Source organism: Centrocercus urophasianus, unplaced genomic scaffold (assembly GCF_019232065.1).
Source record: "Centrocercus urophasianus isolate 14NV4802_14NV808 unplaced genomic scaffold, USGS_Curo_1.0 seq_18, whole genome shotgun sequence".
NCBI classification, from domain to species: Eukaryota; Metazoa; Chordata; class Aves; order Galliformes; family Phasianidae; genus Centrocercus; species Centrocercus urophasianus.
Genome location: NW_024884733.1, coordinates 5,352,037 through 5,376,815, shown reverse-complemented (window position 1 = coordinate 5,376,815; position 24,779 = coordinate 5,352,037). Strand labels below are relative to the sequence as shown.

General features: G+C 40.7%; 3 protein-coding genes across 3 annotated transcripts; 1 reads left to right on the top strand and 2 right to left on the bottom strand.

Moving 5' to 3' along the window:
* Window positions 1–48: 48 nt before the first annotated feature.
* On the bottom strand, window positions 49–16,476 carry CUNH1orf112 (chromosome unknown C1orf112 homolog). Its single transcript, XM_042819629.1, has 23 exons — window positions 16,408–16,476; window positions 15,599–15,687; window positions 14,570–14,674; window positions 13,910–14,050; window positions 12,814–12,976; window positions 12,427–12,511; window positions 11,787–11,925; window positions 11,274–11,354; window positions 10,589–10,653; window positions 9,979–10,127; window positions 8,956–9,064; window positions 8,214–8,400; window positions 7,469–7,551; window positions 7,065–7,116; window positions 6,615–6,704; window positions 5,180–5,365; window positions 4,396–4,518; window positions 3,134–3,229; window positions 2,780–2,893; window positions 2,290–2,394; window positions 1,871–1,951; window positions 1,226–1,339; window positions 49–912 (listed from the first exon to the last, which is right to left on the bottom strand). The coding sequence occupies exons 1-23, from the start codon at window positions 16,442–16,444 to the stop codon at window positions 727–729; spliced, it is 2,580 nt and encodes an 859-aa protein (XP_042675563.1). The 5' UTR covers window positions 16,445–16,476; the 3' UTR covers window positions 49–726.
* A 616-nt stretch (window positions 16,477–17,092) lies between these two features.
* Window positions 17,093–18,736, top strand: METTL18 (methyltransferase like 18). The gene is made up of 2 exons (XM_042819668.1): window positions 17,093–17,162; window positions 17,316–18,736. Exon 2 carries the CDS (start codon window positions 17,481–17,483, stop codon window positions 18,459–18,461), a length of 981 nt encoding a protein of 326 aa, XP_042675602.1. The 5' UTR covers window positions 17,093–17,162; window positions 17,316–17,480; the 3' UTR covers window positions 18,462–18,736.
* Window positions 18,737–21,377: 2,641 nt separating this feature from the next.
* LOC122160795 (14 kDa phosphohistidine phosphatase-like) lies at window positions 21,378–24,767 on the bottom strand. Its single transcript, XM_042819685.1, has 3 exons — window positions 24,612–24,767; window positions 24,245–24,369; window positions 21,378–21,564 (listed from the first exon to the last, which is right to left on the bottom strand). Exons 1-3 carry the CDS (start codon window positions 24,739–24,741, stop codon window positions 21,472–21,474), a joined length of 348 nt encoding a protein of 115 aa, XP_042675619.1. The 5' UTR covers window positions 24,742–24,767; the 3' UTR covers window positions 21,378–21,471.
* Between the last annotated feature and the right edge of the window lie 12 nt (window positions 24,768–24,779).

Below are 24,779 nucleotides of genomic sequence, written 5' to 3'. Positions count from 1 at the left end.
TATTTTTGTTGCTTTTTTTTTTTTTCCTGGCAAGAAAGCCCTTAGAAATTGATCCTTGTAACATTTTAGCTGTAAGATGATTTTAAAATTAATCTGTACAACATATTTATTTCTGTTTATAAAACTCTTTCCATGAATTGCATAAAAGGTGCTAGGAAATGCACGGTGAAGGACTGTTCAACTCAAACCATTTAAGCGCCACGTTTATTCTGCTCTTAACTGTGATGAATAAAGATTATTTTTAAAAGATGACCCTAGTCTGGAGTGGAACCAACAGTGTTCAGAGAACAGCATAGAGCCTTATGTTGTTATTTTTTAAGTGTACTTTAAAATATTAACACACAGCACCTACTGCTCATCCCATGTGTGACAGGAACAACGGTAACTGTTATTTTCACAACAGATTCAAACGTAGCAATATTCAAAATAAAATGTCATGAAACGTTTATCATCACAGCAGAGCTTAAGATGACTAACCTAGACAGCAGCAGTGTACAAAAGTCAGCACAGAGGTGTCCATTGAAACATACTGCTCATCCAGACAGCAGGTATGAAAGATGGGCCTCAGTTCATTTGGGGATATTAACCAAGACTTAGCAGTGCAGCAGAGCGTCACCTCATGTCACAGTTTTTTTCTTCTCCAACAGTCATGGTACAAACAAAGCATCAGTTCCCTCACAACAGAGAGCTGAAAGCTTTCAGCATCTCTCACACCCCATTACCACCTTACCGTACGCTGTCTCTGAGGATGGCTATAGCTGTATGTAGAGCCTCCAGTTTCACTGCAACCCATGCAGGGGGTGATCCTTTCTGCAGCAGCAGCTTCACGGCCTCCACTGCCCCCTCCATTGTGCCTACTGCTGACTTGTACTGCTCCTCAGACGGGGGGTGACACGCTCGTTTTGCCAGAGGCTGCAAATTTAAGTAAGCATTAGACATCTCTAATCCCTTCTAGATGTGATCAGAACCCACCCAAATGCAAGAAACCCTCACAGAGTGGAAAGCTGCACGAGACTTCCTTGTCTTATGCAAGTTCTCTCTGGCTGACAGGCAGAACAGAGCATGCAGCTGTAATATTGAGGTCCAGGACTGCACACAGCCTTTTGTTCCTAGAACACGGAAGGCAGCAAAGGCTGACTTGAACCTCTTCTGATACTTCCTCATTCCCCCAGAAAATTGCAGAAATCTACAATAGAGGCAAGGCAGTTCAAAGAAGTACACGTACCTCTCCTGTTGACTCCAGTTCTCCAACCATTTTCATAAAATGTGCACCACAGGTAATCCTTTCTTGTTTCAGGCGTTCTATACGTGCTTCTGTTGTCTCTTCACCTTGCCTTACCTAGGGAGAAAGCCACAGGAGAGGTAACAAACAAGAAGTCATTACCAGCCTTCAGCAGTTCTAATAAGTACCAGAACAATTAGGGAAATAATCTGAATGTGTGAGAGTTTATAGAAGCTGGTCCAAGAAAAAAAGAAAGAAGGAAATAACACAGTGTGATGAAATCACTGTCTTTTTTCATAGACACCTTATCTGCCCACAACAACAACTGCAACTTTGCCATTTATTCTTTTTTTTTCTTGAGGGAAACACAAAGCATTTGAAATCAAAATGGAGAAGTACTGGAAGAACATCGTGCATAGAAATAGCATTTGTTAATCCTCATGATTTAAGCAAATAGAAAAGTTCAACCAGATCAGTTTAACAGGACAATTTATTAACTTACACTTGGCTATTTAATCTGCCTGTAGATGATGGCATGGACAGAGTCATAGCCAAAACCTACAGGAGTGTGGCAGCGAAGCCAGGCTCATAAATCATGGATATGTGCAACATCAACTAAGAAAGCAGTAAGCTGATTCAACAACATACCTTAGCCATAAAATTAACAACTTTATTCTTAATTTCTTCAGAATCAAGGCACTGAGGAACAACATCTTCATGGATTGTTTCCTGTCAGAAATGTTGGGTAATAGATCTTTAGTAGTTTAGTTTCGCATTAAGAAAGAAATACACAAAGAAAAACGTTTCCGTGACAATATCAGAAGAATTCTCTGGTGACAAAGTATTTTAAACAACCTTCCTTGTTGCAATCAATCTAAGCAACCAACGTTTCATTTTCATTCACTTCTAGCTCCTGAAATCACAGGTAACTGCATGAGGAATTTGACCTATGTGCAATAGCATTTGTAACTAAAATCCTGCATTTTCAGTGAAGAGCAGCAAACATTTAAGACACAACAATCCCTGTATGACCAAAGCTATTACATCCAGAGTTCTGCTGTTCTTACCTCTGCAAAGCGTCTGAATGCCTCCAGTGCACGGTGGTGAATCAACCAGGTTTGGTCAGCTAGCAGAGAAGCAAACAAACAGGACAGCTGGGGGACAACTTGCCTCTGGAAAAAGACCAAATATCTATCAATTACTAGCAGTTAATTGTATCTTACCAGAATGATTGATTTATTAAAGGATTGGTCTACGCTCAAGGCACAGGTTCATGAAATGTGAGAGTGCTACTGCTCTGTTTGGCAACACATTTCTGTAAGGGAGGTGAAATGCTTTCTTAGGGGCTCAGACATCAGCCCTTTCTAACCGGTGAGAAGCAATGAGCAAATAAATAAACCAAGCATCTTACATGCACTTGGGGTGCCAATGAAAAATGAATCTCCAAGATGATTCAGTCGTGGCACATCTGTATGTATTTAACTCAATCTTTTATATTTCAATAGTCGAAATCTTTTCGCTGAAGTCTAAAGACTAAGTAAAACCAGTTATTATTACCTGTACTTCTGGTGGTATAAACACCTTCCCCACAGAAGAGAGAAAATCCAGCATTGCTTGACGAATGTGATCGGGGGGATCCATCCGGAGAAGGGAAGACAGCAGGGAAAATACCTGCAGGAAACAAAGCCCAGCAAACAGAATAACAGATGAATGCTGCTCTGCGTAATCATTGAATCTGAGGATGTTGATTTTATGAAGTGGGACTGAAAACAAAAGAAGGTGTGCTATTGCTTGAGGAAAACTAGCGGGGATAAAGACCAAGCCATGGGGTAACTTTGGGATGTCATTAAATCATAAAGAACAAGCTTTTCATGAAGCACATTGCTTGTAATTTTTGGTTGTTTTCTTTACCTGGCTAATTAGTTGAGCATCTAATGCCTGGATGAAAAACTCCAGAAGCTGAAGTAATAAACACAACGTCTGCTGGAGACATGGTTCATCTGAGACCTTCAACAGATCACAAGGTATTAGCAAATGCATTATCAGTGTATTTCAGTTTATGGAATAACTACCTAAAGTATTTGCGGTAGCATCCTAAAATTCTTAGCCTAATTACACACTTTAGGAATACATCATAAGCAGCAGAGAAGATTGAGATAGAAATACAAATACATATTTCTAAGTGGTTGTATTTTTCAAGATCCTTTCCTCAGACTTTTATTAATGATCTTTCTTAAACCCCTTTTCCTTGCTCCACTCACCAATATAAGCAAAATAAAGAGCGTGGCTCTTTGCACCCTCCCTTCCAACATTCGTGTACATTGATAAGATCTTCCCAAAAACTTTCATTTCTAGTCTGAACAGTTCCAGCTCCCTAAGCTTCTCCTCACAGGACACACACTCCAGTCCCTTGATCACCTCTGTGGCACTTCACTGGACACTCTCCAGGAATTCCATCTCTCTCTTGGTCTTGGGAGTGCAGCTTCAGGAGTGGCCTCACCAGTGCTGAGAGGAGGGGAAGGATATTGCCTCCCCCAGCCTGCTAGCAACACTCCTCCCAAGAGGCAGTCCAGGCTATTATCAGCCTTCTTTTTCTCAAGGGCACATTCCTTGCTGACTCTTCTCAACTCATTTCCTTTGGGTTTTGTTTTTTTGTTGTTGTTGTTGTTGTTGTTTTGTTTTAATCTGGAGTAGTAACTGTGATAATTCCTTTTTTTTGCTTGACTCCAGTTGCAGACATGAATGATTGGGTATATAGTCACAAGGGGGAGATCACCTTACCCCCTGTTCTCAAATATGAGAGGAAAGTTACTAGCTCTGTAGGCTTTCCTGTGCTAACCAGTATCACCACGGGTTTTGTTCACTTTCTAATAGACATTTAACATAGGCCAAATACGTAATTGAGATGAATCAGAATGAGGTATTTCAGACTTCTTGTTAAGCAAGTCTGGCACTGAGTGACAGACGCAGTAAGAAGGAGCCATGCATTTGGGGAAACTCAAACTCCATTTCCTAGCACAAGCCTATCTATTAGACAAGCCACCTGACAACAGAATTGTGCTTTACAGAAATGGTCTGACCCAAGTAAAACAACTTAGTAACAGACACACTGTAGCAGCAGCAGCCTCCCACAGACATCATGTTTTCACTGTCAGAACAGTAAATCCTCTCACCTGCTTAGCCTGAAGGAAAGTCCAGAACTGACCAAGCACTCCCAAAATAGATGTCCGAAGTTCTGCCTCCAAAGCATCACCAGAAAAATTGCAGGTAACCAGCAAGACAGAAAAGGCAACATTCTAGTAGGAAAAAATGTTGTATAAGTAAAACAAAAACCCCAGGTTCACTTTAAGTATCTATAATGACTCCAGATGGCAAGAAGCCTAATGGGCTGTGCCACAGCTGTACAGCACAGCTAATCCACCAACCCCATGGCCAGTAAAGCTTCCAAAGTGAGGAGAACCATCCGTAACTTCTGTGGGATCTCAGATGGTGCTACAGCTGTTAGCTGCACTGCCAGGAGGAAGCTGGCAGCCGGTACTTCACGTGGAACCTTCTGGGTTCTCCCACTTCCTGCTTTTGCCAGGGAGACCAGTGAGCACCTTTCAGATTTGATTCCACACAAAACCATCCAGACTTCAGAAGTAGTTTTATAATATGATATAAACTGGATATTGTAAAGAAAAGCACATCTGCTCATCCAGAGAGCAAAAAGCAACTAGAGTAACAAATAAACCAAAAGATCTCCACTATCACCCTCAGAGTAAAGGCCCCCCAAGGCACCGCACACTGTAAGAAACATTAACATTAGAGTTCTTGATGATGCGTTTGCTGACGAGGTATAGAAAAAAAGCTGTGCAGTAGATAGAAGAAAAAAACCGAGGCAACAGCCACAGCTTCCTCATGGTCAGGTAGTACAGAGTTCATATCCTTTCACACAGAGAACCAAATCTCCTTTACCACAGGTTGGAGCTCTCCCCAGGCATGCCTGCTGCTCAGCCACCGCCTGCACTGCGCCAGCGCTGCCATGCAGAGCTCCCGCACCACTCGCTTCCCAAGATCAGGGCTCAGGGCTCTGAGGGACACGTGCTGCCACACAGCCAAGTTTTCCACTTCTTCCGGGAGAAATGTGTGAGCAAATTCCACCTGTAAATAAAAATATAAAATTCATTCGTTCATAAAATAATATGAACTAATGGGACCAGAAAAGAATTGAATAACTCCAAAAGCTGTGAAGCCAACAAGGAAAAGAAAAACACAGAATCTCAGAATGGAAATGAATCTCCAACCCCCCTGTCACATGCATGGCCACCAACCTCCATTTAATACTAGACCAGGCATAGGAAAACACTTCCTATTTGCTTTATAAATGTTATATTAGAAAGTTTTACACGAAATAGTTTTCAAGAAAATCCATTTGTTCAGTAAACAGAAAACAAAAAAAAAAAACCCAACAACAAAATACAGAACTGCCACCTCCCTGCCAGAAGTAGGACATCAGAACCATTAAGCTATTTATGCTCTCAGCTACTTGAAGCAATGGCCCCAGATATTAGAAGAAAGAGATGAAGGATCATAAATGTGCATCACCTTGCTAAATCAACCCCCAAACCATCCCAACAGATTATATCAGAGAACTTGAGAAACTTTCATTCCTGAAGAGCAGTACACCAATAGGTTTGCTTGCAGTAATCAGTCTCCTTATTAATAATGGGTCAGTTCTGCTGACATCCATGTAGGCATTAGGAAGAGTCTGAACATTTGCCATGATGATCCTTAAGAGCCTGCTTCTGCAGACTGCTATTCTTCTTACTCTAGACTATTTTGCAACAAAATTTGAGCCTACTTGTCTTTTCACAAGCGACACAGTGATAGAACAGATGATCAGCCACTACTGTCACCCCATGCAGCTGATGCAATCTATCTACACAAGTATATATAAAGAAAAGCTAGACGTGTATTCCCAAGTACTGAAATTACTTCAATACTCTTTTTACTATGTTGATTTCTTGGTATTAGTTATTAGGTATTGCAGCATGATTCTTCATCATAATCTCTATTAAATGAATACAAGTGATGACTACAAATTAGATTTTATGTACCGTGTACAATTTCAGATTCAGAAATACAGTTTCAGTAAATCAGGGAGATGTGCTCTTTCCATACTTCAAGAAAGGACTTCACTGACACACTACTGTGTGTCACTATCAGAGAAGTGTACATGCCTGCCTTGCTTTGAAGAGCACATCTGCACTAATTAGGATCTAACACTAACAAATTTACACTAGTGGGCACTCAACATCCAGACATTTCTGAAGGACAGGAGGAAGATACGTTGGACACAGGGCTCTGATTCAAAGCTGTTTATTAAAGGCACAGCTGGTGCTGTTCTTGCCTGATGATCTGGAGCCATCAAGAACAGCATGCGCTTCAGCAGAACACCCAAGACTGAGACCTGATGACACTCATTGGGCCACGACTTTATCTGGATTAGGAAAATAGGAAATGAATCTAATTAAATTAAGGAAAAAAATCAGCAGAAAAAAAAAAAAATAAAAATCAATCAGCAAATGAATTCTGTACTGAATGTTCCAAGAACTGCTACGTGAGATGACAACAGTAACACTACATAAGACAACGCAGGACATGTCAGGAATACTAGCTAGATGGCTTTGTATTTTCACAGTACTGTTTTGCTAATTGTTAGCCCAATATGAGGAATTAAAGTCATCTCCGTTCTGGATTTGGATAAGAACCATTAAACTCTCATCTTTGGTGATTTAGAAATTTGCAGTAGAACCAGGATCAGAAATGGTGCTGAATTGCAAACATCACTGATTCTTACCAAGTGAGCAATCACCATACAGTGGTGAGCACACAGTTCAGCTGTTCCATACCTGAAACGTGAAAAAGAGGAAAGTTGTATGGAAGTACAGATGAGTCTGTGTTTCCTACACTTGTACAAATTAAATATCATACACCTTGTCTCAGAGATGGCCATTTCCCCTAACACATTTAAGCACAGATAAAATTTACTTGAGAACTGCTCCAGAAAGCAATCAAACAGAATTATGTTCTCCTTGAATGAAAGTAAAAATGGCTGTGCTATTTCTATTCCTAATTGTCAAATTGCTTCTATATTTGAAAATAATTCAATGCTGGGACAAGTTTGTCTTAAAATTCTCTCTCATGTAACAGAACTAACTGGATATGTGGAATCCTGCTTGATTTGTAACAAGAATCTCTTACCGAGCAAGGAAGCACCATGAGTCCATTGCTAGCAGGGATGTGATCATACTAGAACCCAGCACAGCATCCAGCAGAGCGTGCTCCTGTGGAAAAAATGCTCATCTAAATTCAAGCAGAAACAAACTGCAGGCCTACTACTACTATTACTCCATTAATTAGCACAGTAGGATTCTCAGCTCGTCCAATTTGAAATGTTTTAACAGCTGATCCTCACTCTTTCTACTCAGCCACAATATTAACCCAGCAGCTTTAGTTTTGCATACTTGGAACACGTGCATACATTCATTACAAAGAGCTAAAGGTGCCCCACTTCTCAAAATACTTCATGATGCACATCTCTTTGCAAGGCAACTGCTGTGTGTGTGTGTATACAGACATATATTCACATTTAAACAACTGTACTATTTTTTGCCATTTTTACTGGCGCTTTACTTAAACACAAATCAATCCTTTCCTCATAAGTGAAAGCACTGAAGTTTTCTTAACAACTTGGTATCCCCGTGGGAAGAGAACAAGAATTTCCAACACACTAAGGTTCCACAAGAGCTTGTACACAGTTTGATTTTCCCCTTTCCTCACAGGTAACATTTTGGGTGTAACTGAACCCCTGCGTTTCGAAGAGCAAGTCAAAGCACTTGATACTCAATCATTTCTTCAGCTGCACCATTAGGCATAACTCATTATTTTAAAAATATTATTTTTGCATCACAACAGCTGAAAAGATGATAAGCAACATCAGTCTTACCAGATGAGGAAATTGTGATGGGAGTGTGGAAGCAATGAAGGAGCACAGATGGACACAAACATAGTGGTACAGGGTGATGGGGACTGTTGGCTGTCCTGTACTGATCACTTCTGGCAAACAAACAGGGAGAGAAAGCTCGGCAAAGCATTGCTGGAAACTCTGGAAAAGAGCTGAGAGAAAAGACAGGCTGGGGGTGGGGGAGTGAGGAGGAAGAGGGGAAGGAAGAAAAATGATAACAGTTGTGTTACAGATAGGCAAGCCCCAAATCCTGCAAACACCATCTCTACTACAGAAGCTTTGTCTTCAACTAGAAACTATGGCAGTAACTTCAGCGCTTTATTTATATGCTAGATTTGTATTTCTGACTACCTTCCTCTTTCACAAGCACTATTTACAAAGACTATTAGAGCATTCAGGCATAAAAATGCAAGATTTTAACTTAGCAAATTGTCAACATTATATACATATCTCTTTCTTCGCGCTGGACATAGTCTAAGTATCATCCCTTTCTTGAAATAACAAAGTTATTCACAGAACTATGGAATGGCCTGTGTTGAAAAGGATGACAATGATCATCATGTTTCTGATCTTCAGCCCTGAAGCAGAACACCAAGTCTTGTTTTTCCCAGCGTAAGGATGTCAAACTTCACAAATCTGTGAGAGAAACCCTAACAACTGAGCCCCACTGCCTGCACACACTGATCCCTCTAGTGAGGAACTACAGTGAAAATATTTTTGGTACCGTTTTCCTGTGTTCCAGAGAGTCTGTACTTCTTCAGGCTGAAAAGACAGCTTGTCCATGATGGTAATCAGAAGGAGACACTGGGGCAGCTGCTGCTCAGCAGGAAGACCTGGAGAATTGGTTTTGAAATGTGCTATTAATCACCCTGGTAAATATATATGGTGCTGAAACTAGCTTTTAAGCAATTGACAAAAGATGAAGAACTGGTGATACAAAGAAGTTCTCAGTAAAACAATCCAAAGTCTCTTATAGACACACTCAGAATAAAAACAATGTTTAATTGTGTTTGAAGTGAAAAATAAATGCAATATCCATTTTTATCCATTAAAAGCTAAAATACTGTAGTACTGCTGCAAAGAATTACAATCTATGTGCCTTGTGCTTCCTATCCCCTTGACAGCACTGGATGAGACACTGAGTGCCCAAACTTTTCTCCTGAGTGTGTTATGATAACCGCAAGACCACAGCACACACGTGGGAGAGAAGCAAGCCCACCCAGCCTACACAGAGAGAAGGAGCAACTGATGCTCACATCATAACTCTCACAATGTTGCACAGCTATCCAGAATTATAACACGCAGGTCAGTGCAGAAATGTTAAAGGTGGTTATGACAAAGATAAGCATCTTCCATTTTGAAGACATTTTGTTTTTCACAGAAAAAAAAGTATCAGGAGAAATATCTGCCTCAATCAACAGCACAGCATAAAATGGTTATTGTGCTTTAAATGTTAGTGGCAAATATGGAATGAAATCGTGCGAAACAGCACAATTAATAGGATTTGTTAACCAAATTGATTGCAAAGTCATTGTGAGCACTTTGGAAAACATGCATTCAACAGCAATGTGAACTTCTATGCAATTCATTTGAATTAGCATTCAGCTGACTATAACACAATAACAACAAAAGAAACGGCGCAAGCAAGCCAGTACAGAATGTGGTCCAGAATGTCACCATACAAATTCTGGCCCCTTACACATGGCTGCATAGCACTGCACTGATGGTAGCTGTGTTTTAAACACACCTGAAGGGTCCCTTAGCACTTGCTCCATGAAAGGGCTAAAGGGAAGAAGCTGACTGACGAGAGGATCTAGAGCCACAAGAAAAACCCGCGATATTTCATCTTGATGTACCTCTGAGATCGCTGGAGCATAAAGACTGGGAGGAAATTTGCTGAGGAAAGAAGAAAAAAACCAAACATTCTCAGTGGCATTACTTTTCAAAACAACTACAGAAAAGCCAACTCGTGCTCTCCCTCTTAAACTGCTATATAAATGAGAGAAAGGACTCCTCATTTTTTAATATCTATTATAGCCTGAGAGTTACAACTTTGTATTTAGTCTTTCATCCCAAAACTCAGCACTGTTCTGAACACTGCAAAGAAAACTTTACGTTCTGTGAGTTTTAAAATGTGTAACACATTAGAAATACAGACAATGCAACAAACAGAGCAAAACTTTTGAAAGAAAAACAATAAGCTGCTTACAGATTAGGGAAGGAAATACTTATAAGCATCACATTGATAAAAGCTTTTGCTTTAGGTAGAACCGGAGTCCCACTGGGAGCTTTTAAGAGATTGAAAGCATGACAGTAAAGCTGGGAAAAAAATCCTAGATGCTCTGAATTTCACTTACCTGTATATCTGAAGGAACAGTTGATGCAACTGTGAGCATAAGTCAGACAGGAAAGGAAGAAATTCCTGCAAAAGTCATTAATTTTGAAAGGTACTTAAACTATAGAACACACAAATGTTCTCTTTCTGTTCTGCTATATTAGTGTGTGAATACTAAGCATGCAAAAACAGATCAAGTTCTAACAATCCACAGCACGAAACAAGTACAGGACCATCCCAGGAATGGCTTATTGTCTAATTACCATGCACATATATATAATTTACTGAAAATAGTGACATTTCTAGACTTGTTTTTACAAAAATAGTAAGAAAGTTGCAACAGCCACACGTTAAGTGCTCTGACATACACTGTAAGGCTGTCTCATTCAGTCAGAATGCTAAAAATCAAACTCCCACTCTTACCCCATGGGACAAAGTGGATGCAGAACACACCACCACTGCTTCTCCTACAGAGCAAAATTATCTCACACACTTTCTAAAAATGGGTTGGTTTACAGCATCCTTTCTACTAATGAGGAAACTTAAACATAGCAACTAAGAGGGGAGGAAATTTGTGTCAGAACTGGTATCAGTACAGTGGCATTTCTAACTATTAACACTGCATCCAGACCATTAGGCTGTGCTGCATGTTAAAGTACGCTGGCTTCAATCTGACACCACCAGAGAATTCAAATAATCAAACCTACCTTGGTGTAGTATACCAGGGAATTGGCAAAGAATCTGCACAGTTTGACAGTCTTCTGGAATAGCCTGAGGTCAGTGCCACCCTGTCCAAAAGAGCAGGTCTAAAACTTCAAATACAGACTAACAGGATTCAGAGGAAATTTAAATTGCTAGCAGCACTCAAAACCCATTTCACACTTGACTCTCTGCAAACTCAGCAGCAGTGGGAGACAAACTTTAGAAATCCTCCACATTTTCATACCAATATTCAGAACTGAAATGCTATCTTTTGGTTCACCTTGGGACTTCATCAGTTTAGGAAATAAACAAAACTCCCATAGAAAATGGTGGAAATTCGTTTCCAGTGCCAATACAAATGAAGTCAAGTGGCCTGATTTGCACACAGTTTCAAAAGAACAAGGTATTCTGCCCACCACACATGAGCTAAAAAGAACATTTAAAAAAAATAATACCCCAGGCACAGTGAATTTATCTTGCAGAAGCTCAGTGGCAGCTTTGGAAGCTTTTTAATTCACCTGAACGTCAGACATCTTCATTTCCTCAGCTAGTTGTAAACTGGAGTGAAAAGAAAGCAGAGTATCGTTGCACAGACCGCTGAGGATGTCACTGTGTTTCAGATGGCACTGCAGCAGAGAATGGTGCTTCAGGCTTTGCCTAAAAGAGGAATATAATGAGATGTTTAATTGTCACAAGTGATCACGCACTAAAGTAGAACAAATCCAAACAACTAATTCTTCTATTTGAGCCGATTTATACCACATTAATTTGTGCAATATCCACATTGAAGGGAAACAGACTGAGAGAAAATTGCCCTCTTCGTAACCGTGACAGAAGCACAGAGGGCAGGTAGGCTGGAAGCACAAGACAGCACAGTTTAAGTTAGAAACATCTACAAAACTGCACATCAGAACTCTTAAGACTATTTATTCAACAAAGCTTTTTCAGATGCTCAAGTCAAGCTTCTATCACTTCTTCATGGATGATTCCTGTTTTCACTGACGGTGCATTGAATTCTACTTACTAGCTAAATTTTCAAAGAAATTGAGTTCTCTAATCTCCATTTCACTCGAAACTCTGAACACGAAGCTAGTGAAACTCTGGTTATGTAGAATTATGGCTCAGATCGCAATAAAATTCAGGATTTTATAGACATACTTGATTATGAACTTCCATGTATTGGCATGAAGAGCATGGTCCATATTGGAAATGACAGAGCAGATCTCCAGCACGGTGTGAATTACTATGAAGGAAATAAGAATAGCAACAACTGAATTCAAGCAGTCATAATTTCACAGACAGCACTGCATTGATGCTGAATCAGGAGAATGGCTCAGTTCTTAGGGCTGTCCCTTTCAAGCAAACACATTCAACATTTCCCATCTCACACACGGTTTCAAGCAGCAAAATGCTGCCTTCAGAAGGGCTGGTCAGGACTGCAGGAACTGAACTCAGAACCACGCTTAAAGATTCAAACATTCTTTCCATAGAGAAAAAAGAAAAATAAGACTGAGCAAAACTAACAACCTTTAGATCCACTTGTACCTGACACCATATCTGTGATGTCATCTTCAGTAGATGCAGACCCCACAGAAATCTGATCAAACAGTTCCATCAGCTGTTTCTGAAGAGAATAAGTTTCCTTGAACACAGCTTGCAGGAGGTCAGAAATCAAGTGCAGATGCCCACAGTACACTGATTCGCTATCCTATAGGAAATGGGGAAGACAAGGTTAAAAAAAAGTTCAGGAATCACAGACTGACCTTTCAAAAAGAACAAAGCATAGATGTACATGCTTCTACTCAATACTCAGCTAGATCTGTAGTTTCTGATACCAACACCTGCTTGCTAAATATGAAATGCTATTCACCTGCACAGCCTAATCAACAGCTAGTGAAGTCTGTCCAGCTCTGGTGAGTTCAGTTGGCTTTGGATTAGCATTTGATTCATAAATCTCAGATCATATTTCTGAACACAACAGGACAGCTGTAGAACAAAAAAAGCAGCATTCCAAACATTTCCCAGAACTTCAGAATTAAAATTGTTACATAAAAGGTATGGCACCTGAGTTCAAATCTGGCTGTAAATCGTCTGCTAAGAAACAAAAAGTGAACGGTGAAAGTGAAGGCTCACCAAAAGTTGTTGTGTCCTTACAATAACCTCATTTCATATTGACTGTTTAAGTGGGAATTACTGTTGCATCTAAAAACTGATACATGTTACTCCTTGTAACTAATAAGAGGGTTTTCATTTCAACTTCCAATCCACTTTGGAACACGCATATAAATAAGGCAAGCAGCACCATTTTCATCACCCTTTGTAGCTCTGAAAACTCCTGCAGCTATCAGAAGTGCACAGATATCACAGCCTACATTCATAAGCAGAGCTTATGTACAACTGTTCAACTGACACTGATGCAAAATTTGGAAATAGGAGGGCCTATGCCTGCCACTACCAGGTACAAATTGGTGGGCAGACAGATGAAAAATAACTTTTGTACTTGTACATGCTGTAAATGATTAAATAGCAATAGAAACAACTCCTACAGCAACATTATTTTGAAACAGGATCTTCTTATAAAGGGATCATCTCCCAGAAAACAATCAGTCAGACAATTTTTCTCCTTCTAACACAGGCCTACCTTGCAGTGTGTAAATGTGTTCTTTATTACATAAAGAACAGAGGATGGAAGGGTGCGGATACTCTCCAAGGGCACACAGTCTTGCAGTGTACAGATGTATCGTACACAACTGGTCAGAGTTTCCAGGAGTTGCACTACAGTCTTAAATCAAGAAGAAACAACCATAATTAATGCTTTCCAACTCCTGTACAAACTTCAGAAGCATTTTTTCTTAGCAGAATTGCTCCTAGATTTTATGACATTCAAAGTTCACCACTATTTGCATCAATAAGTAGTTTATTAAAGACAAATATAGGTCTACAAAATATCAACAAATTCAATGCTTTTTCTGATACCACTCCCCACTTCTTTTTTGCTACTGTTCTCTACTTTGAGAACATCTTAACTCCTAAATGGCTGTAATAATAATTGCCACATTTAGTCTTTAAATATGGAGAATCACACTCAATTTGCATTAGAAACTATGCAGAATTTGATATTTTCTTTACATTCTGATCAACATCACAGGCTAAACACAGTCAAATAATTCATAAAATTTTAACTGAACTTCAATTGCAGTGATGTTTGGATTACATTTTTGCCAGCTAGTTAGCAGGTAGCATAAACACTCAAAAAAACCCAGTTAATTTATTAGGTAAAACCGAAGCATAATGGACTTGCCTGTAAAAGATCCCTTACAGTACTGCGTAACTCTGTATTCTGGTCAGTTAATCCTTTGGCTTCACTGGAGAGTTCATACATCAATTTATCATATAACCGTAGAGTCTGTCAGGAAAAAAATTCACATAGTTTAAATATTTTATTTATAAACATGCACATAATAAATAGCAACACCCTTCTATATCTGCGTGCTCCCTTGGACAGGAGTCATAGACTACCAAGATAACTCACGGGAGAAAATGATGCTTTCTAGAACAAAAATTGTAAACAAAACGATATACCAAGATGTGAAAACCATCTATTCTTCCCACATTATAGACAGTTGCCAGGTAAATGCAGGGTATGGCACGGTAATCCTTGTTCAGGAGATGCATGCTATGAGCCACTTTTCTTGTATCTCTAAAATTTGCCACAGGACACTCAGGAAAGGAAATGGAAACCAACTGGGCATTTTTACAGGCTTGCTAAAATATACGAGATGAGGCCTGAACCTTTAGTTGGCATTTCAGCACCACTTTAACACCATTAAGATACATGCACTGAAGAATATAATACAACCACAGCACAAAATACCATTTAATCAAAAACAGAACATATGTTAGATCAACATTGCCTAAAGGCTTATTCAAAATATTACTCACAAATATGACAAAAATTATTTGTGGTAGGAGTATTGGGTTCTTCAGCTTATTTATCATGAAAGCTGGTCTCAAAGTAAAATTCCCCACCTTGGTTGCTCTATACAAAGCCCAACATTCTCAAAAAAAGAAGAAAAAAAAAAAGCAATTCTATTATTAAATAGAGAAAATAAGACACTATTCAATCCTCTCCCCACTGTATAGAATGGTAAAAATCACAGAAGTAATCCAGCAACACCGTTAAACTTTTAACAGTCAAATATTTATTTCAAGCTTTGCATGCGAAGTAATGATTCTTTGCTGCGCCCTCAAAAGAAGAACCAATGCATTGTAAGCAGGTTTTCAGTACTGTACTGACAGAAAATGTCACGTTCAATTGAAGGTGGCATACCTTAGGTAATACTTTAGAGAAAAACGCTTCTTCCAAATCTCCAAGGCTGATATGAGGCAAAAACATTTCAGTCAGGATCCTCAAAACACCTGCAAAGCAAAACATTTCTAAAATATTATTGAAAACCATGTGATTATCGGAAGTACTAGGTACTGAACAGAGAGAAAAAAGAACTGCATGGAACAGAAACAGATCAGACATCCGATTCTGAGAGAAGAAATGTAACGCGTCACTTATTACGTATGTCACGTTAGCTGAAAAAAAGCACTAATAATAATAGCTCCGACATGCACAGAACCATCAGCAACAGCATCACACTGGACTATACTTGGTTGAAAACTGAGTACAGTTGTTTACCCATAGCCTGGCACCTAGATACAACTGGAAACTTCTATATTCTTAATCTCAGATAGTTACAACAGTTTGATGTGCTAACACTGACACACAGCTGAGCAGTGAATGTTAGCAAGAGTACTAAACAGCTGCATCTCAATATTTTTTGATCACAGAAGTAGGTGATAGGGTTTAGCCACATGTGAGATAACAGCCAGCACCACAAAAAGCATCACCTCCCCCTTTCAAGAGCCTAAAAATCATAAATAGAGGCAAAGAAAAAACAGCCTTACATGCACATCTTATGAGATTTTATGAAGCTGTGTGTGTGATTCCTGCAACATACAAGGTGCAGGACTAGTCTGGACCATGACAGAAAAGTCACAGGTGAGAGCAGAGCTCATTAACTCATGCAGAACTTATACGTGCAACACAATAAGCCTTAGCATAAAGACAACCAGCTGGCTGCTACTTACGGATGTGCTCAGTCCAGTCTTCGGACTCTTGATACATAGAGTAAAAGCATTAAGGAAACTCAGGATCTGCAGTAAGACTGTATTAAGGCATTAGCAGAAGCAGAACCCCACAAACCGAAGGGATGCTCCATAACCAGCACAGGTGCTCAGCATATCAGAACACTTCTGTGTCCTGGGAGCATGCTTTGTATGCCATGATTACGGTTTTTTTTTTTTATTTTCTGGGGGATGGGAAGGAACAGGGGCAATTATTAAAAGCTCTCCAGGAGCCACACGCTATTTCTCGCCTTTATTTTGGTGAAGTTCAGCTCTCACTTCCAGCAAAACCCCACACCCACCCACAGGCTTACATGCTTCAACTGCGCGGGGCAGCCCCACCATTTCAGGGTACCCCGTGTGGGGTCCCCCGGCTCCCCCTACCGCAGTCCCGCCCCCCTCCCACCCTTCAGGAAGGATATGAGGAGCCGGGGCAGGACGGCGGGCAGCTCCCTGCGGCACAGCTCCCAGTCCCAGCCGCCCAGCTCCCGCAGGAGCAGCTCGAGGTCGGTCTGAGACATGGCACGACGCGCTCCGCTCCCCTCAGCGGTGGCGGGAAAACTCAACTCGGCGCCGCGTTCCCAGCAGCCTCTGCGGCCGCGGGGCCGCTGCGTACGTATTCTACGCCCCCTTCTCGCCCCCCGGTGCGCATGCGCATATGGAAGCGGAAGGCCAACCACGCGTGCCAGGCGGAGGGGGACTGAGCACTGCAGCCTGTGGTGGGTGTAGGGAGTGGGCCCCGGGGGGAACGGGTGCTTAGAATGCGTTTCCTCTCTTTAAAAAAAAGAGAAAATTAGGATGTTGCTACCAGTTTGCTGGCGTTAACGTTCTGGCAGTTTGATACTGTGTAAAAATGCTCGCTCTGTTTGCAGGAATCATTCGCTTGATTCATTGGCAAAGCAGCGGGTATGCTGCCCACCGAGCGCTCGTTTCCACAGCGATAAGTGCCTGAAAATATCCTCTAAAAGAGAAATACATCAGCGCTGCTTTTAGATGAGTACTTCTGGCTGCGACTTCCTAGTCTGTTATTCCTGAGAATGGATTTTCGATTTAATTTTTTTCCTGATGAAGATGAAAGCAAAGAGCCCAATGCTCACAATGAGACAGAGCCCTGTTCTCCAACACACGAACACCCAAAGACGAGGCTGCCAGAGAAAAAAGTCTGCATCAAAGCTGCTAAGGAGCACTATATACCTGCAGATGTCACTAAGGTGCTGGAAAATAAAGTCCTGGAAACAGTATCAGGGCTGTGCTATGTAAATATGTCTGTCGTGGAACTGACATGCCAAGATGGCACCCATGAAGAAGATATTGTGTCGAAAAGTGTTTCTTCTCACTCTGATCTCATCCCAGGAGTCTATGAGGGAGGACTGAAAATCTGGGAGTGCACCTACGATATGATGGATTTCCTTTCTGAAGCCAAAATCCAGTTTGCCAACAAGACAGTGCTGGATCTTGGGTGCGGGGCTGGACTGCTGGGAATAGTCGCCTTAAGGGGAAATGCTGAGAAAGTCCACTTTCAGGACTACAACAGCACAGTGATTGAGGAAATAACCATGCCTAATGTGGTGGCTAACTGTATAAATGATGGCAGTAAGGCTGACAGCGAAGATGACAGAAAGAATATTAAGCCTCCTTCAAAGAAGCGCAAGAAATCAGAGTGCCTGCCTGACAAGCTCACCAAGTGCAGGTTTTTCTCTGGAGGGTGGTCTGAAATCAGCCAGCTCCTGTTAAGCAGCAGCAAGCCCTGTTCAAAATACGATCTAATTCTCACATCTGAGACCATCTATAACCCCGACTATTACGGTGCTTTGCACGATACGCTGGCTCAGCTGTTGGCTAAAAATGGCCGTGTGTATTTGGCAAGCAAAGTGCATTATTTTGGGGTTGGTGGGGGTACCTACCTCTTTGAAAAATTCCTCGAGGAGAGGAAGGTGTTTAAGAGCAGCACAGTGAAAGAAGTTGAGGAAGGGCTAAAGCGCTTTATTTTAGAAATAGCCTTTAAAGACTCCACTTAACATGAATTCCAGCAGTGCTCCAAAATTATCTTGATAAAGACAAAATATTTTTATCCTCATATGTATTTTTAAATTTTACTGGGTTATTCAAAATGGATGAGTTAATGCTGTTCTTTTCTAGCTATTGAAAATATTTTGACAAATTCTGATGCTTGACTGGAAGTGAAGGACTCTTCTGATTCTGGTAGAGAAGTATAGTCCTGCATAAAGTATCATCTCTTCAGCCCGTTTTGTTACTTGTATGTGTTTAAAAATAAAGCAAGTCACTGTTCCCAGTCTGCCTCTCACATTCCTTCGCAGTGCCAGCACAGCCTGAGGGCGATCATTTAGCTCCCTAATATAGGGCAAGTAGTTCTTAAGGGCCAGGCTCCCATCTCAGCTATGATTTAACTGCAACAACAAATTTCAGAATCAGCTGCATACCTGTGCGCTCTGCTGCTTTGCCACCAGAGGGGGATGTGATTGTATTTATCGTTGTATTCTAACCATCTGTACTACTTCCTCTTCTAAGACCTTCACAGATACTAACTGCCCACATGCTATGGCCCATTTTCCAAACGTGCCTTCTTCCATTACTGTAAGTTCAGGCTGCTGGGGGCACTGCTGAACACTATCATAACTCTTCAATCTTCTAAGCAGATGGGCAGGGCAGCAAACTTTCAGAAAAGTCTGCTTACAAGTCACTCTTCTGCGTCCTAGGCTGAAGATGCTCATAGTGGGACAAGGCTATGTTGCTCAAGAAATTACTATAAGAAAAACTGCAAACAAAACTAGAGAACTACAAAATCCAGTCCCAAGTGTTTGGAATCACCAACAACTCACAATGAAAATAACATTGTATAATTATTTTGGACAGAAAGCTATTACACGACTGTACCAGGTACATCAATCTTACCTCTCGTCAGCACACGCTGCTTTACTGCAGCAATAATGCTTTGGGTGTCCTTGCAAAAATAAAAACTTAAGAGATAGTCAACCATTACAGTAAGCTGGGTAAAGGGAGACTGTATAAAGTCGAGGCAGAAAAGACTGTCTGAGAAGATGGAAAAGGAATTACTACCATCGTGACTTCAGTCACATAGTATTACGTAAGTTCCTGTCATTTCTGCGTATGAAAGCCAACTGCGAGGTTCCTATTTTGACCATGTTGCTATTAAGATAGCCATAGAGGATTTCCCATACTTCATTGAAGAGTCTTAACTAGAATTGTTTATGGAACAAAAATAAGTAGATTACTTAAATGGATGCTTAGGACACTACTGAAGTGCTCTCTCATAGCAGAGAGGGAAAAAAGCAGTCACTTGATGCTAAGGCTGTGACTGCACTGCAACCTGCCAAAGACAGACAAATGCTGACTGTGAACAGGGGAACAGAAAAAAAGATTTAGCCCTGGCACAGGTCAGTGAAATACTGTTAACAGTTCTTTGTCAAAAATGGAAAGTTGGAACACCACTACTACTTGCTATTTTATATACCTCAGCCTGAAGACAAATTATTGCTGGCACATGCTGACTGGCCACCTGCTAGGTGCTGTTTCAGAGAATGGTACCTAAAGCAACAACAAAAAAAATAATCTTGACTTCCTATGACAATGAATATAGTTAAGAACAAGAATCTCATGTATTTACAGTGAATAAAGAAGGCACTAAACAATTGTAATGCTTCCTCTTGAAAATATTCCTTGATCAAACTCACCCTGTCTCAGGCTTAATAACATTCCTTTGTTCAGCATCCTCATTTTATTTGTGGATTGCTCAAGCAGCTCAGTTTTCATGCAAATACAGAATCAGATCTTTTAGGAATTTCAAGTGAAGACTGCTAGAGCCACAATCACACAGTGACTGCACACCTACAAAAAAGGAAACCCAACACATTGTAATTAAGTTCCCATTTTAGAATGATAAGAGAATCAGTATAGGATATTTTTCTCAGGTGAAATCAGCATTGAGATTTCTGTAACTTCAGATGAGTTCTATTCTGCTTTTAGAATTCAGCAGACACACCGAGAGGAAGCAGAATTCAACACTTAATTTTGTGAGCTCATTGTTCTGTTGCTGTTTCAGCATCAGTAAAAGTGTTGTTCCTAGATCAGGAAAGCCAGTAAGACTTTTCTACTTGCTAAATCATCATCGCCCTTGTGACCAGTTTCCTGCTTCTTTTCATGATCTGGAATTAAAAAAATCTTTGTCTTACTTGTAAGACTTCTTATTGGTAGGGCAATCAGCATTTTTCCAAGTTAAATTACATTAGAAAATAACAGAATTTAGAGGACCCTCAAAGCCCCCTTTTTATAATGTAAACCATTGTATCAAGCCCAATTTCTTTATTACAAAACAAAGAGGTCAACTGGCAACTCAATTTTCAGCTCAAGTCTCTCCTTTTCTCCCCTGCCCCATCCCCATACTTTTTGAGAGTCACTGCAGTAAGAAATCCTGTATAAACTATGTCTTTCTCGTAAGTACTGTAGTGAGAAACATTAAAGTCTGTCATAAAGTGTTTCAGGAAATTAAATTTAAAAGCCTGTTTATTTTAACACGCGCTACCCTTAGCTGATGACTTCCTCCTGAAGACCATCTGATGGTTTTGGGAAAGGACAACGCCAAAAAAAAAAAAAAAAAAAAAAATCAGTTTTGTATACTGGCACCAACTAAACAGCATCCTTTACAGTTATTTCACTGAATGTTAGGGGAAAAAAAGCCCAGAGGAAAATAGAAGCGGGAAGTGCTCAAGCTGCAGATTAGTGACATGCATGCTATTCTTGGTTACTGAGTACCAGGCATACAATCACTTTCTGAAGTTTTTTTTTTTTTTTTTTATTTTATTTTTTTTTTCCACAAAGCAATGATCTGCAAATTAAGAGATACCTGGGGATTATTTAACTGTACTATAAATTAAAGGAGAGTCCAGTATTCCAGGTTCGTGATAACATACATTCCATTCTATTTATTGAAGCACAACTCACAGAAAGTTTCCAGATTTGAACTGCTTGTCACATTCATAAATAGCCAATTTATTTCTTGTCATCTGACCATGTAATTTCATAATCTGTGTACACTTTTTTCAGTATCTCTACAGTCACCGAATGATCTGCTTTTCCATAGCCCTGCAAGAAAGAGCAAGAGTTTATTAGACAAGTGCAGAAAGCGACTCCACAGCACCATTCAATTGCTGTCAACACAAGTTATTCAGTTACAGCTTGATACTGCAAGTAGCTCAAATAAAAATTAGAAATGCACATTCGAAAAAAAAAAAAAAAAGTTGCTCTTGCAGCATAGCACTTCATTTTTCTATTATCATCTCCAATTTCCCCCAACCCAATTTGCAGAAAATAAATGAGTCGATCTCCAGTAACAGGATGCGTTTTATACACCACGATTTCTTTAACAAAAAGCTTACTTTAAAACACTCCCAATCCCTCAGCCACTCTATATACTGAATGTTCTTTTTAAACTACTCACTGTATTGACCCACATCAACATATTAGCCTACGAGCATCTGCTGCAGCTCAGCTGAAGGAAAACAGAACAGGAAGCCATGTGTGAACATCTGAGTACTATTCTAGTCACCAAAGGGACCAAAGTCTTTATTTGTTATCTCTCTGGCATAATTTCATACACAAATAATCTTCAGCGCTACAACTCCAAACTAAAGCATCATCAGACTTATCTCATTTTTAACTCTCTTCAAATCATTTATCACAGTTTCAGTCTTTCACTGAAATTGAAGAGCTGTGATAGAAGGTGCGCTTCCATCGTTTTGACTGCCTGAAGTTACTAATCTTGATTTCTTATTTCAGAACTACAAGTAAGTTGTCACCTGTCAAAGACTTCAGTCTACTGATAAAAACCTGTTATTTCCACCTTACTGCCTTTTTCCAGTAATATTCAGTGAAGCCCATTTAACTCAGGAGACTGAAAAAACTTCAAGATTGCTTGAGCAATTCATACAAAACACAATAATTCATCACTGGCTCTATCTCTGAAGGAACAGCTTAAGTAAACTAGCATTTATGCTGCACAAATTGAATTGAAGCATTAGAAAATGCATCAAACTCTTCAAACTACCAGATAATGGAGCTATATAAAAAAAATACTGCTGGTTTATACTTTTCATTTTACATCACAATTCTACAGATTGCTCTTGCTTTGGTAACTGCTTTGAAGACCCCCATTCAGCTTTGCAAATAACAACACAGCATCTACTTTAAAAGAATCTGTTTCTCTGTTCTTCATTAAAAAAAAAAAAAAAAAAAGATAATCTTCTTTAAGAGTCTGACAGCAAATCTCCAAGTGAAGAAAAGCATCAAAATGATTTCTATACCAACTTCTGACCTACAGCTGAAGTCTTTCAAATCTCCAGGTCTCTACTCAACAGATGCCCTCCTGGTAGTAAAACTCTGCTTTCATCTTGTGCTCATCTGTATGTTTCAAGGTACCAAAAAGAATCACAAAAAAAAAAAAGCACTTTCCATTGGCAGTGTGTTTCAAGTGCTAACTGCTACTTCTAACAGTAAATTGGCAGCTAAATTAGTAAGGCAGGTGTCAAACCTCATCTAACAATGCAATGATGATAGGCATTCACAATCAAGAGACTTGAGTAGAGCAAGTATTATCCACTGTCTTCTCTCCCTAGCACAAATCCTAAAGCAGTGAGTTTTTTCACATGATTCCAGCTGGCAAGAGTTAAAGAATCATAGAAACAGCAAGCAGCTGGGATGGAAGAGCCAGAGATGCAGAGTTAGCAGAACCAGAGAACCATGGAATGGCTTGTGTTGGAAGGGACAACAAAGCCCATCCAGTTCCAATCCCTGCCAATGGGCCAGTTACCCCTACAGATCAGGCTGCTCCATTCAGCCTGGCCTTGGGCACTTCCAGGGATGGGGCACCCATAGCTTCTCTGAGCAGCATGTCCCAGCACCTCATCACCCTTTGCATGAAGAACTTTTTCCTAAAACCTAATCTGTATCTTCCTTCTTTTAAAACCATTCCTCCTCGTCATCTTAGAACAAAAGCAACAATAACATTTAACAACAGTTAAGCAATAGGGACTAGGCCTTGAACGTGTTATCAGGTTAAGGTTAGCAGATTTGAAATAGTTCTATCAAATCAGCTGAATTTTTTTTTAATATAAAGCGATGACTATTCTCATCTACATTAAAAGCAAAGAACCTTTGCTCACAGCATTACTACAGAAGCAGCTATACTGCATCACAGAGCAACACGAGAAACAGACTATGGTACATTCCCTCAATTCAAGAAATTACAACTGAAGTTTCTTTATGAGAAGACTCATTAACTTGCACAGAACAGCAACGCTCAGGTTCCCACACGCAGAGCCACTTTTATTCTCACAAAAACAGATCTGTGTACAGCTGTACCTTCGCTCACCAAACACCCGGCCCACCCACACTGGGTGCACCCTTCTCACACACACAGACTATTTACAACCCAGCTGGTCAACTGCCAGCCAACGTTTCCATAGCCAAAGATCACACTCCAGCTGAATCGTGACCCCGTGGCTATAAAGAGGCTATTCCTCCTCTGTCACTAAGTCTGTGAGGCAGGAAATGCTGATTTGCACTTTTAGCCTTATTTGTAGCTATCATTCCACATTATCTGCTCCTTTGGCTTTGGTCTCCTGCCCTTAAAGCAGTGTTTTCCCCACAGGGGAGCCAGGCAAGATTCCCAGGGAACATTTATGCTCTGATTCGTTACCACACTTACTTATTACAAAACAAAACCTCCAGAACAACGGAGATGGAAAAGAATACAAGAGGCACTTACTGTAGACAGCCCAAACACCCTAATTTTCTTCTCTTTGCTATTATGATCAATTTTCCCTCCTCCAAGGCACTTGCACTCGTATCCCAGCTTCTCCATCTCAGGATTTACTTTCTCAAAGATGTGATCTGTGCAAGGAGAACAGAGCCATCAGAACCCTATAACTAGGACTGTCAGCTATTCGCAACCAGTTTTCCCTCCGAGCCGAAAGGGGGTTTCTCTTGTCAGACGGGCACGAGTAGTAATTAAGGCTGTATGGCGAGCATAGCGGGACAAACGCGGTTTGAGGCGCTTCGAAATGGCGGGTGAGAGAGGAGCCGGGACGCACGGCGCTCCCCGCCTCAGAGCCCCGCTCCCGCCCGGCACGCACTGTGGAACTCGGCCGCCTTGGTGCCGCGCACGATGTCGCGCTGCTCCCCGCCGCCAGGCCGCTGCAGCCGCACCAGGATGTACTTGAACGTGCCATCAGGATCGATCTCCACGTCCCGCACAGCCGCCATGGCAGCCCCACAACCCGGGAGTGAACGCAGGGTCCGGC